General features: G+C 41.3%; 1 protein-coding gene across 1 annotated transcript; it reads right to left on the bottom strand.

The window, feature by feature from the left end:
• Nucleotides 1-4306: 4306 nt before the first annotated feature.
• Nucleotides 4307-9430, bottom strand: UPK3A (uroplakin 3A; the record flags this gene model as incomplete). The annotated part of the gene is given in 7 exon segments (XM_082281143.1): nt 4307-4444; nt 5159-5320; nt 5322-5372; nt 5374-5437; nt 8045-8077; nt 8079-8202; nt 9361-9430. Coding segments are annotated over 7 exon segments (642 nt in total).
• Nucleotides 9431-12951: the final 3521 nt, after the last annotated feature.

Genomic DNA, 12951 nt, shown 5'->3' with positions numbered 1-12951 from the left:
GAGATAAAATTCCTTGCACAATGGAACTACCAGTTCTTTCCTGTTAGGAAAGAAACTCTTTTCTAACTTGGAGATGACTGGATCTTACTAGTTTGTCATTTTGGTAAACAGAATAGTTTATAAAATACTGTGAAGAAGATACTTTCAGAAATTCAAAGTATGTTTTCAAAAGCCAGTGTCAGTTCACTTACAGTTTACCCATGACTGAATGTAAAGATTAATTTTCAAAGATAACGTTTTACTTGCTGCACTGTCTGTGTGTGTGCCCTGCAGAGTGACATGATCTGTAATATAATTCTGGATGTAACTGCAGGTATATTTTTAAAGCTGCCAAGTGTTAAGCACATCTGGACCAACAAGGTCTCCCTACAGTCAACTCTTACCTAACAGAGTGTGATTACCATCAAGTTCTGCGTTACTTTGCACCTGCCTCTCTCACACCTGCCTTCTATTAGCAACATTGAAAGTGTGATCATTTCAGTACAGTCACGTGTGAAAAAAGTACATATTACAAGGGTGAATGAGAGGGGAAATGAGCTCTCTTAACTGTCATCTTTCTGACCTTGACTTTAGTTTGACCTTGTTTAAAAAAAGTCTGAATACATATGTTTGCTTTGAAAAATTAAGGAGTGTAACTAAATGGGATGTTCTTTGATTAAAGAGTTTATATTGTGCATTTTTCTGACAAAAAAAAAAAACCAAACAAACAACAAAGAAGTTCTGTCACAAGGTCCTTAGCTGTTCTGAACAGCAGCAATGTGTGCAGCAGTGGGAAAGGGAGGAAAACCACTGCGGAGAGGCAGAACTGTAATGGAAAAAGGAAGCAAAACATAAACCAAAGAGAAGACAGTCACCGAAAAAAAAAAATAGAAAGAAAAAAGAGAAAGTAGAAGGAAATAAAACATTCTGAAGCCTGGAATGAATGAATTTAAACCAAGCATATTACTGTAATGACTGGGGAGAGAGAAAGCCAAACAGGAAGTTGCAAATACTCAAATTCTGCTTGAAAAGGTTGCTACTGTTAAAGAACTTAACTAGGTCAGGGAAATGAACCTTGGGAATATTATTATATGAACTTGTTGATGAGTTGGCAAAAAACTCTTTTCTGTTTGTCAAAAATCCAAAATTTAAAATGTTGGCCAAAATAATTTCATAAATAAAATCTGTATAAATGAGGGACAAAAGTAGAGGTGATATTCTGCTCTGTTAGAACAGAGGCAACTGTGGTATTAAATAATAAGGTGGGGGTTTTTGTACTTAGTGGGTTTTTGTGGTGCAATGGCTACTTCTTCTACCCAGCCATGTATTTAAAAAGCTTAAAGTACCACTACAGATCAGCAAACTGAGAGTTTACACAGACGGGAGCCAGCACATGAGCACAAAATGCAGTGCAGAGACAGAGGTTAAGATCTCTGAAACTGCAGCACAGGGAAGCCCTGAGGACAGGAACCTGTGACCCTACGCAGCAATGGTCAGTCAGTCTGGCTGTCTGACTCAGTGTTCTGATGGTCACTGTGCAACTGCAGAATAAAGCTATTGAATACCCAAGTCTCATCAGTTTTCCAGTAAACAAACCTTTGCTTTGACATAGTTGCTAACACGACCACTCCTTAAATAGTCGTGCAAACGCCTAATCTGGGGTGTAGCTGTTTTTGTAATTCCTGTGAAGTCAGCATCCAGCCTACAAAGAAAGCTGTGAGTGCAGCACTGGAGCCCAAGGATGTAAGCCAAAAGAAATTTTACTTCAGAAGCAAAGTTCTCTGTATCTGGCCAGCTGCTGTGCCCTATGCCCCCTAGCCTGCCTAAAGAGAAATGAAGCATTGTATCCACATTTACATCATGCTTGCTTGGATTAACATCACCAACAGCTGAGAACCAGATTATGTATTGTACATGATTTTTGGTCTGAGATCTCAGTTACAATCTCTTTTAATGCATGTTGTAAAAACGTGGTTTGCTATAACATATGCTGTCATTCCATTAGATATTACAGATTCCTGCCCAGAGATAATTGGACACCTGCCTTCTGTGTTACATTTAAAAATCTGGGCCATCGTATGGAACCACCTAGATCCTGTATCACTGAAAGAAGAATTCAGACAAAATTATCACAGCAATGTCTTCAGACCTCAGCTTTAACCACTTGAACACTATGTAACCCAAAAGCTCAAAAAGTTATAATATGAAGGTCTTGCATTCTACAAAAGAAAGAAAAAATCTGTAAGGATATTTTTCAGGTTTAATCTTTTTCTAGAATAGGGGACAGTAAGAAATTTCTGTAAGAAATTTTTTGTCTGTTATTTTGTTAACTGTCTCCAAGTCTTTTTAACTAGATAAAGCATAAAAGGCTCCGTAATCTCCAGTTTTACTGGATTTATTGAGCAAGTTATTAACTCCAATATTGACTCATATTGCAATATGGCTCTCTCCAGAATTCCCCATTTCTGATAAGAAACAATAAAAGTAGGATTAGATTTATTCTACTAATGCAATCTTTATTATAGAAAATGCTAGGGAGTTTGTGGGTAGCTTTTTAAAAGTCAGCTTTCTAATATATGGCTGCCTCCTCCTGCTACATCCCTTACAGTGACTCATAGCAGCAGAGATGAAACCAAGTAAGAAAACAAACCAATGTTGCTATGCACTGTGTTCCAGGTGAAAAATTTCCTTTGGAGGAAACTCAGATACCTTTAGGTAGTTTCACCTAGGTGTTAGTCCTGATTTTTGTGGAAAGATAGGATAGTAAAAAGGTTTGAATAACAGGAATTTCCCAAGGTTTCAATCTCTTTGTGGCTAATAGTTCCTTTTCACTCAGTTTCTCCTCACCTATTAGCTGGAACTAATACAAGCACTGCACACCACAAGATGCCAGAGTCAGAAGAATTCCTGTGCAGGTTTAGAAAGAATCCCTTGGGTTTACAAGTCCAGTTCTATATTTTAGGTGTATTGTTAAACAACAAGGAGCTGAGTTTATAGAGCAGTCACTATCTGATTTAAATGCTTCTGAATGACAGCATTTATGTAAATATACTCAAGATTAATATAAAAAAGGTAATTTATTATATGTTACTGTAAGCCAATGAGAATAAATGGTTCAATGAGAGGCTGAAGAACACAGACTATCTTGGAGAAATCTACTGCAAAGTTTCTATGTTAATATAAGTAAATTTAAATAAATCCATTGCAAAAGGTTTAAAAGAACATTACAGTGATGTTCCAGCTCAAATACTAAGAAGACAGGAAATATAAAAGTCAACATTTATCTGTTCATCCCTGATTTGCTTCACCATGGATTTGCACTATGATATGACTTTATAGGAACACATATTTCTTTCCCCCATCCTACTGCTTTGTCTTTTAGTACACAGAATGAAGGGTACTTGCTTCAAAGATTTCTCATTATTGTCCAATGTACAACTTTTGTTCTTATTATAGTGCATATTCTCTAAACCATTGCTGGAGATGAAGCTACTGATTTATTTGCAATGAAATATATTAAGCCATTTATTTTAAACTTCCTGTGAGATAAGAGGAAATGATTCATGTAGAAATTAAAGTATAATAGTATTTCTTTATTTGGTTGCCTTTTTACTAGAGTCTGTTTTGTACTACTGCTTTCCATGTTATAGTACCCTAGATACTCAAGGTACTTTTCACTGACTACAGCAGTAGCTGTCTTAATTGTTTGTCCAAATCAGAGCTGGATCCTCAGACTCTGAATCCAGATGACAAAAAGCAAAGTACTGCCGATCACAAAAAAAATTCTGTGCAGGCGTTTTTGTCCAGAGTAGCACCAGAACTCCATGATAAGTGAAGAGACCAAATCTACCTCCCAAGGAGGGATGGATGGCCTGAACTTCAAGACTGTAATTTTTTTTCCATTCCTTATTGGATGCAGTGTTATCTGGCACACAGATTGGATTGATCAGCAGAGACAGAAGCATGCAGAAGAAATAATTTGTGACTGTGTAATTCAAGACAGTACCATAACACCTGTAACATGCTAAATGAATATTGCAGAAACATCTGTAATATGGATTTCCACTCTTAGCTAACTTGACTTTGCAGCCATAGCATTCTTTTAACACTGCTGCAAGTGTAAGGTAAGGTTTATGCAAGACAAACAGTAGAAATTCCATTCTGTGTTTTTAGGGCTAGAGACTTTAGAGGCAATTCAAGGACCTTTGTCACTGAAGTGAAGAAAGGAACTGATAATATGCGAAAAGTTAACTTGCTCTAAATACACAGATGTTTGTGATGGTGTGGGGGTGCACGCACACACACCCATCTCATCCTTGGGCCTGCTCTAGGGTCTCAGAGGCTTCTGGTAAGCCTTGACTGAATCGTCTGAGGAGTGAAGAGTCCTGTGAGTGAACCAGTCCAGCCGTGAGGCACTGCCTGACCATACCAGGAGCTCTTGCATGGTAGAGGTAGGAACAATAAGCTGTTCCAAGAAAGGTGGGAAACAAAGGATAAGGAATTATCCTTTGTAGCCCTGGTAAACCATTCACTTGACTCAAGTGGAGTGGCACCCGTTGTTCCTGCACTTAGGGAATAAAAGCCTAGTAATTACCAATTACTGGGTTACAGCCAGGATGGAAACTTACTGGTGACCAAAGTCAACAGTTTTGGGACCCTATAAACAACGGTGCTGAGTGAGACCCTGAGCTCTCCTGGATGGCAGTGACTGTGCCAGCACCTCCCTCTGAGTGGGACCCGCCTTGGACTCCAAACCCTACAACTACACCTGGAATAGCTTTAGCCTTTCCAAAGATCGTGCCTGTCAGTATCCATTTTATCACAGAACACATGGTGACTAATATAAAAAACTTTCCAGTCAAAGTCCTTTCCAATCAGCAGTTTCCAATCAGATGCTGTCACTAGATTACCTGCGCCAGCATAGGAATAGATCTAGCAGTTCATGTATGAATTTTCCTACTGGACAATGAATTTAACCTGAGAGAGCTCAGCACTGCTGGGGTACCATACAGCACCAACTGCAGGGTGCTAGACCAAAGCCAGACACCTCCAAAGCTACACCTTTAATTGAGCATTTCAGTTGGGGGCAGGTAATTCACAAAGGAGCCTTACACACTCAGTGCTACTTCCTACTGTGTTTTAAGAGCAGAAACCAACTTTCAAGAAGTAAGAATTATACCTGTAATGTTGTATCTGATGCAAGAGGTGGGTTACAGACATCTAGAAAGTCTAGGTGATACAAGCAAATCCCATCATTCTCCACTCTGAAGAGGTATTGTTTCAGGTTATCAGAAATTTTGCTGACACCTCCTGCATCCACAAATCTGGGAGGCAATGCACAAATTACATACATGGAACAAAGCAGCCTTGTAAAGTCCAAGCTGCTCCCCACTTGGCTTCCTGGAAGGTGCTGTCAAGCACTTTGCTGCTGCTGTCTGTCACAATGGACCTTATTGCACTTGCCGCACGAGAGATATTTTTAACAAGGCTGTTAAAACAAGTTTAGCCCTTTCCATTCACCCCGTATTTAATTGACATCTTGCACTTCTACCCCAAAACACTCCCAAGACAAACCAAAAATCAGCTACCAATTTGACTGTGTAGTGATCCTACCCCTTCCTGTAAATTTGTTGGTGAAGCTCTTTACACTTATCCTTCAGAAACTGTACAGGATCTCAATGTAGCTCAGAGCAATAGTTTTTAGCAGCTATCTTCCCCAGATTCCTCTTTTCCAAGGAGAATCTGATGGAGTAGGAAGGAGGGGGGCAAAGGCTCCTCCCACCTCCCCCCCTCCCCCATCTATTGCTCCAATAAACAACCAGCAAGTCCATTTCAGATTTAATCCTGTAGCCAAGGCAGAGTTCCTGTAGTCACAATTTATCTCTTGGCACAGCAGCCCTTTGGCCTCTGGTCACACACCACCTGGACCTCCCAGGATCGCAGTGTGTAGGGACTGCAGGAATGCATGTGGGTTCTCCATTTCTGGCCAGCCAGGAGCACCAGTGCTTCCAGTGGAATCTGAAAGCCCTCACAGCTTCTAGCAAAGCATGACTGCATCCAGGAGACTTTGGAAACTTTGATGCAACTCTCAAACTTCCCCTTCTGCAAAGCCAAGGCACAAATCCCAAGCTCTGTAACTGGGGGTAATTTTTTTTTTTTATATAGCCTCCTTCAGCTGCTCAGTGCTGTTAGCAGTGAAGGAATGGCAGTTTTTCCAAAGCTGTGGTACATTGGGAACAATTTCTGTTTGAAAGCATTCTGCTGTGCTCCTGGGGGAGAGTTCCTGCAACTGATAGGTTGTGAGATGTTTTTAGCTCTGATCCAATGCAAAATTAGATCTGTTTTAAAAGGGAGAAGTTTCTGGCACAGCTTAAAAATATAACTTCAGGATCAGTGCTCAAGTGAGTGGAGTTCTGACACCTCTGTCTTTAATGGGAGCCAATGGCACGTAAACAGATACCACCCAAGACATGCTCTTTCTTTAGGCTTGCTTCCCCAAATTATAATACTTCTTACAGCTAGGTCTTCCTGCTCTCCCACTCTCCAGCAACTCTTAGCCTGGCTCTGGTAAATAAGCAATAGCTGATGCCTTAGCAAGGTCATTTTATGGGAGGTTTTTGGGGTGGTGTTGATCTTTTATTTTTTTAACTTGAGTCAAGTTAAAGTCAAGTCTGATAACAAGGATAAAGCCAAAAGTTACAGTATTTTTCCAGAAATTCCTCATACCCTCAGCTTTTTAGTATGTTGATGCATATTCTTACCAATAGAGCTGAATATAAGCTGTTAAGAAAATTAAGTTTTCTTAATTTTTTTTCCTTCCCCCTGCTCCAGGAGGCATCTAAGGGTGAGCCAATGTGCTTCCCTGCAGACCAAACAAGGGACAGAGACCAGAGACAAATCCAAACAAAATTCCTTCCAGTCTGCCAAGTAACAAGTTTGCATCTGCTTGCCTTGAAAAGCAGCAGCAGATGTATCTCTGTAAGCATTCCATTTGGTATAGATTCACTCATTTGTGTAGGAAGTTTTTACCACAGAATTTGCAGAAGGTGAGGTGGTTGATGCAATTTCTAATACAAACCATATTTGCAGCTATAACTACTTATCAGTAGACTTTTATATGTAATTCTAATGCAGTTGCAGCCCAGCTTAGACATATAAAGGTGTGCCCTTCAGCCACAGGATGTATCCCAGAATACCACGCATTCACAACTGTCTGTGTTAGTTGTATGGGATGGTGTCTGTGGTTGTAGCTTCCAACCAGCCAGGGCCTACTCTTTCCACTTGGTACAAAGTGGCAACAACCAGCAGTGAAAGTTTTAAGATTGGCTAACAGACAGAACCATTTCATCGCTGCCCCTTAAAGGTCTCTTCTCTGTGCCTCTCCAAAAAGGAGGCTGCATACAACATTCAGGGGAGAAGGTGTGAAATAAGAAAGGCCTTAATTTCTGTCAGCTCACAGAGTAGCTCTAGGTGGCATTCGAACAGTGCCAGAACAACAGGGAACACGGAAGGCAGCTCTTACTTGCCAGTGATGTCACTGCCAAGAGTTACGAAACTCATTTTATGAATGAAGCCATGGTGCAGACATCTGTGACCACAGGTCTAGCATGACTTGCCTTAGTCCGAAAAACCAGATAAATCAATTAGTCCTTGCAAGGGCTGCCTACTCTAACCATGAAGCAACCAGCAGAAGTTACCTGATGTCTCTCAGCAGGTTTACTTAGTGGAATTCAGGCTTTTACACATTTAGACAAAGACAAGGTATCAGAATGTGGAGCACTTAGTTTCATGAGCAAGATTTGGGCAAACACTGATAGCTGATAGTGCTGCTCCACACCTCCCAGACTCAGCAAGCACAGTGTATCAGTACTCAACACCACTAAAGTATTATATTTTATAATAACACCCTAAAGAAAACCAAGACCAGAGGCTCAGTTCTATGTAGCTTACAGTTACAGATTTTTCTCTTTTTCCCCATTCAAACCCACTCCCATGAATTTGTGAAGGCTTTTATGCAAAGGTCGAATCATGTATTTTCCTTCCAGAGAGGCACAGTGCAAGACACTTGCCTGATTCCTCCACTGCATACAAGTAGATGATAAGATTTATTTGGATGCAGTGAATTGTCAAACATACAAAAAGGTTTTTCTAGAGCAACTGTAGTAAGAGTGGGACTGTTAGTAGCAAGCTGAGGGGCTGCAGTTTGAGGCTTCAGGCTTTGATCTAAAAAGAAAGTTACCAAAAAAAACATATTTAAAAGAAAAAAAACCAAAACCCCAGCAACTTTCTCCTCTTCCCCCTGAAAGCTCTGACTCAAAAGGGAGGATCAGGCTGTTCCAACAAACAACATTAAAGCATAAAAGGGGGATGCAAATTGCAGCTGAGCAGGGGAAAAAATACCAATTTTAAGAACCAGCAGTATAAGGTCCACAATCACAACAAAATTTTTGATTTAAAGGCTGATTTTTTTTTTTTTTTTTTTTTTTTTTTTAGATTCACAGCCATCCAACAAATTCAGAATTTGTTGCTCAGACAAAACTCTACATGACCACCTTGGAGTCTTGCCTAGATGAAGAGTGTAGCAAACTGCTCCACGGGCTAGTCATGCAAACTAGTACTGACTGATTTTCCAGCAGCGGAGGGTATGTCAATAGAGCTGCTCCTCACAGAAAGTAAATCACCTTTCAGAGTGAAAGTTTTAGCCATTATTTTTATGTGGGTATTTTTCTAAGCCATCATGTTTTAGTTGAGTACCAGACCATCTTGTGCTCTGGCTGAATTCACCAGCCATAGCAAAGAGGGATAACATCACCTGTAAGATTTTCAAATTGTTGGGTTTGCTTCATATTCACAGGAAGAGCAAAGAAAGGCAGAAAATTAACATGGCAATAAACTCTCCGCAGAATCTGTGCTGGCAGATGTGTCCTAAATTAGGACCAGATCTCATCCGTACTTATATTTGTGTAAATCCACATAAACTGCACAGAAGTCAAGGGAGCTTGTCTGGATGTAAAGGACATGAACAAATGTAACCTCAGTATAATTACAGCATTCCTGAAGAAAGTGCAAGAGAAGATATCAGTGTAAATTCCTATATCTTCATTTAAGCAACAAGGACAATTTTCTTGCTCTGTGTTGCTTGTAGGCAATTCTGTGGTAATTTATAGAAGCCTCTAGAGTCAGTTTGTATTGATTGCTCCGTGAGAACAAAACTTGCCTGTAGCCTTGGCTTTGCAGGCCTATGTGAAGCCCATAAGGATTTGAGAAGGACGGGGCCTGAAGTCACAAAAGGCTGGGAAATGTGTGGAACTTTCCAGAATCTAAAGTCCAAACCTTCTTTACATTCTTGTCTGGAGACATAATGAACACAACTGTCCATACCCTGCTGTAGTCCATCTCTCCAGTCCACTGCACAGGCTAAAATGTACAGTCCTTTCAAGCCCAGCTCCATGTTGGTTGTGCATATTAAACACCTTAAAGTGTTTAATTAAAAAGCATGGTGATGACATCTGCCAGTCAAGAGATAATCTAATCCAAAGGGTGAGAAAGATGAGTAAAGCAAAGAATCCATCCTAAAGTATTTGGAAGATCCTCACTAGCTCTTTTGCAGAGCTATGTTCTAATTCACTTAACTGCAAGTTCTTGTAATAAAATTCCTCTTAACCTTTGCAACAGTTAATCAACTACAAGTTCTTTTAACAACATTCAAACAGGGTGCCTCATTTTCTAAAATAAAGCAGTTTCTAAAGTTTATGTAAGAGGCAGTTCAAAACTTTCAAACCTCATTCTCTGAAGAGGCAATGGAGAAACATTCCTTGCATTTTGCTCATTCACTTACAAGCTATTATTAGCTTGTGAGTTCCTGCAGATATCCTGGTGGGTGTAGGCCTTGAGGAATGCGCTGAAAGAGGAGTAATGCCTTGTGAATTAATTTTCTAAAAAGCAGCCATGAATATGGAAGCAAAAGCAGAGATATTTTTTTAAAGTGCATAAAACAGGCAATCAAGGTTTGGGAGAGTAATGGAAAGCAGGGGCAGTTAAAAGTGGTGAAGGACAGAGTGGCAGCATTACAAAATATTGTGAAAGTTGCCAAGGTGTTATGTCAAACAGTGGAAAAGTTTTCTCTTCTGTCCAGTCAGCATTCTTCAGGCACGGTTCCCTGACGGGAGCTACAGCCACCTCTGCAGCTCAGTCTCCTGTACCAACTGTTCTGAAGAGGTTCACGGCAAGGGAAGCAGCTCTCATGCTGCTGTTGGGGTAGGAACATTTGACCATTTGAGAGTGGCACTGAACATGTTTATTCAAAGAGGTTATCAGTCAGCTACTATAGACTTCAGAAGGGCTTGTCCTGGTGACTGGCATTAGTAATTGTAGCGGGTTGAGTTCGAAACCAGGCAGAAACACCAATTCAATGTAGTGGTTTTGGTTCAAAATATTCATTACTTACTTATTTTCCTTCTGTGAGATAAGAATTAGGAGAAAAGCAAAGCAGGCACAAATCTTAAACAGTTGCAGTACAATGAAAGAGTTTTATTACTAACAGAATTAAAAGTAAAGAGACAATAACAAAACAAAAACAAATCCCCCCCCCCCCCCCTCCAGCCAGCACTTCTCTCCTTTTACCTAGCTCACACAAGGGATAACAGAACATGGGATGTTAGTCAGTGTTCCAGTTCTTGAAAAGTCTCTCTCTTATACTTAAGGGAAAAAAAGGTTTTTCCTTCAGTTGCACGTGGTTCCCAAACTGCCACTAACAGCAGATCCGCCCGGAAACAAACAATCTGCTGTGTGTAGAACATCTCTCCCATGAAAAATCTCACAGTTCCTTCACACTGCAAAACATGGGCCATCACATGGGGTTATTCATCTTTTTAAGGATAAGTTCTTTTGGCCTGCACACAAAGGCTCTTCTTCGCCACAAGTCTCTAACAGCCTCTTACTACTATATAGCCTGGCATCGGGCATTCTTCACAATCTTCACAGGCACACGAAGATACTCCATCCCCCCATGTTCTTCAAATGGATTAAAGAGACGAACAGTTTGTGGTATTACAGTTTCTTACCACGGCATGCAAGAAGGTTTCTTTTAAGCTGCGCGCCAGAATCGTGGCACCGCCCTCTTTTCTCCCGCCGCCATTTCCAGCTCCGTCCCACGTGACTCACTTCTCTTTCTCTCTGACTCTGACGCCGCCATGCTGAAGGGTGTTTTTGTTCGGGCTTTACGGTGGGGAAAGCCTCGCTCCCTTTGTGCTGCTGGCTGCGTGGTGTCTTCTTCAGTTCAGCACGAAGTGTGCTGGCTGCAGACAGGAGGTTCTGCCGGCTCCCGCTGACTCCGCCGGCTCCGCATGGAGAGGAGAGGGACCCGCCGGTCCCCAGAAGCCGCGCTGGATGGGTTTAGCTGTGAGCAGTCCATGGCTGGGTTTAGCTGCCTGTGGCTCTGAGGCAGTCCCCCCCCAGCCACCCAGGGTCCGTGCCACAGCGTTGGGAGAGGGGGAAAGGGGCAGTGGCCCCGGCCCGGCCCGGCGGGGCCGGGAGGCTCCGGAGCCCCCACCTCCCAGCAAGCCAAGTCCGACCAAAAGGGGAAGTCCCGCCTTTCTGTGCGGTTTAAATATGTAAATTGTGAGAAGCGTAATTGGTCTTAAAGACTGTCCATCAACTCAGGGTCAACCCAATACAGTAATACAATGTCACAAGGCAGTGTCTGGAAATCTGAGCAATGGAGCTTTTCATTTAATGGTATATGGAATATACCAATTCCATATTCTTAATGGAATAACTCTCAGTCACTATGGCACTATATCAAAAGGCTGCAGGAATTATTTTCAGGGTCTTTTTTCCTTCGTTCCTAACGAAGTCCCTTTGTGTGTACTCATTATGACTGTGCAGAAGAGCTTTGCAAACCACTCTGTTCCAAAGGGACTGGTGTGATGGAAATAACCTCCATCCTCCATTCCCTCAGCACAGGAACACTTGTGTGCTGAGTGTGGAAGTCCCAGCTGTGCATGGGTTGGAGCATCATGACTCACTGAGCCATTTATCTCCGTACATTAGAGATTTTTCATGTGTCTATGTGGAAATAAAAAGGCTCAGAAAAATGAGAACTTCAAACTTTATCATCTGGTTGCAATTAATTTTGTGCAAACCTGAAAGGTGAAGCAGTGAAAACATCAGGATGGGGAAAAATAACTTTCTGCTTAAGAAATCGGGGCCACACCATTGCTTATTATAAATTGGCCTAGCTCCATTGAGGTACATTTCTTATGGACACAAGAACGGGTGCTTCTTGCATTCCCCTCAGAAATCACGTTTAAGATCTTATCACTGCAGTAAGCTTCGAACAACTGCAGAACATCTGAAGCTGAGAGAAGCCAGAGGTTAAAATGAAAGGCTGTTTGTTACACAGAAATTATTGTTTTCTTTGCTGAGGAAATGCCTACAGTTACCTGCCTGAATTTTAATCTCATACTGTTAATACCCACTAAGTAATTCTTTTTATGAAAGCCCTGGGCTTACATGATAGTCTAGATGTCTCTAATAAAAGCAAAGACCATTTGCTGCTGCCTCAGAACTGCTTCTTGTGAAGGATAATTTGTGCCAGGCAAGTCAACAGAGACTGAACTCACATATCTTCACTTAGAAAGTGGTAGTATTTTCCTACTTCAGTGAATCCAGTGTTGGTTGAAGGGCTTGTTCTATATATCGGCTACAATTAGGAGTCATTCTGCTGCAGAAGAGGAAGAATTATCTTTGGTAGTTCAGAGAGGTTGGATATTTGTGTGTTTTAGCTATGACCAAAGTAACATTTTTTGGTGAAGAACTAAGCAAAGATGACAGGGAATGGAGATAATCTTCTTGTTAATCTTCTTGTCCTGGTTACATTCACTAGCCTGCAGTTTCTTCTAACTGGGTCTGTGCAGAGGTAACTTGACTGTGCTGGCCTGATGTGGGTCAGTGCAATGACCCTTTCCCTGG

Source organism: Coloeus monedula, assembly GCF_965178545.1.
Source record: "Coloeus monedula genome assembly, chromosome: 4".
NCBI classification, from domain to species: Eukaryota; Metazoa; Chordata; class Aves; order Passeriformes; family Corvidae; genus Coloeus; species Coloeus monedula.
The sequence above is the reverse complement of the archived record's forward strand: the minus strand, read 5'-3'. Positions and strand labels throughout refer to the sequence as shown.